This window comes from Triticum dicoccoides, chromosome 5B (assembly GCF_002162155.2).
Source record: "Triticum dicoccoides isolate Atlit2015 ecotype Zavitan chromosome 5B, WEW_v2.0, whole genome shotgun sequence".
NCBI lineage: Eukaryota > Viridiplantae > Streptophyta > Magnoliopsida > Poales > Poaceae > Triticum > Triticum dicoccoides.
This window is the reverse complement of record NC_041389.1, coordinates 199,223,247-199,224,343: the sequence shown is the minus strand read 5'-3', so window position 1 is coordinate 199,224,343 and position 1,097 is coordinate 199,223,247. Positions and strand designations below refer to the sequence as shown.

At 53.7% G+C, this 1,097-nt stretch overlaps 1 protein-coding gene across 1 annotated transcript in view; it reads right to left on the bottom strand.

Moving 5' to 3' along the window:
- The window catches only part of LOC119308067 (adenylate kinase 3-like), a 3,973-nt gene extending 3,183 nt beyond the window's left edge, over positions 1-790 (bottom strand). Inside the window, exon 1 of the mRNA XM_037584185.1 lies at positions 570-790. Within this exon, the coding sequence (XP_037440082.1) occupies positions 570-672 (103 nt within the window). The 5' untranslated portion in view covers positions 673-790. The remainder of the gene's footprint in view (positions 1-569) is intronic.
- Positions 791-1,097: the final 307 nt, after the last annotated feature.

Sequence of the window (1,097 nt, the reverse complement as noted above, 5' to 3'; positions counted from 1 at the left end):
GTCTGGTATTCGATAGTTGGGGGGTTAAGTAGCTATTTTGGAGTTGAGGGGGTGATGTAGCTGCATCATAAAACTTCAGAGGGTACGTCCACTTATTTCCAGAACGAGGGACAGCAAGGACGAGGAACTCCAGCTCCAGATCCAGCCAACAGCAACAAGCTGCGAGCAGCAGCTACCCTATCGCGCCAACGACAACAGATCTGGCGGCGCGACCGACTGGGCACCACGACTGCAGCTTCAGATCCGTAACGACCAGATCGCACGTTGATGGACGTGGGAGGTCCAACTGCGCCGGCCGCCGAGCCTCGAGCGCCGCGCAGCTGAAGCCGCCGACCACCAAGGACACTAACCGCAAGGACCCGCACCGCCACCGCCTGCGGAACTACGCGCCACCGAACCCACCAGACGCTGCGAGCTGGAAAGACCCCGCCGCCGCCGTAAGACGCAAGGGCTAGGGTTAGAACGGCGGCAGTCACCCTGGCGAGAGCGAAGCCGGGGCCGAGCCGTTGGGATCTTTTGGTGTAGAAGAAGATGAGGATTGGGAAAGAAGAGAAGGGCTAGGGTTTTACCGACGAGGATGATGCGCTTGTCGGGTTTGGAGCTGCACTTGGCGCGACGGAGCAGCTCGGTCATGAGCTCCACCGAAGGCACGTCCTCGATGTTCGTCGCCATCTCTTCCTCCGCCGGCCGCAACAACGGGAACGACTCGACTCGCGTGCCTGCTGTTTGGCGTGCGGCGCACAAGTCCTATCTCTCTCTTGCTGCGTGCCTCCCTGGTCAGTTCGCGTCGGCTCTGATCGGGGTTTTGTAAGAGCAATTCTAGCAGACCCCGCTCGGACTCGCACAGATGCAAACCCCTCAAACGGATTCGTAAAAATATATATTCATGAAATATACCTTTTTACAGGTCTGTTTTGGGGTCTACTCTTTGCGCTGCTGCATCTCGCATATTATCAGCCCGCAAATATCAAATACAACATAATTCAACAATCGAAAACAAACTAAATTATTCCAATCAAACATAATATAATAATCATCCGCATTACAAATAATTATTCAAATAATCGTAGCAAACTTAAATAGTGCAATACAAAATT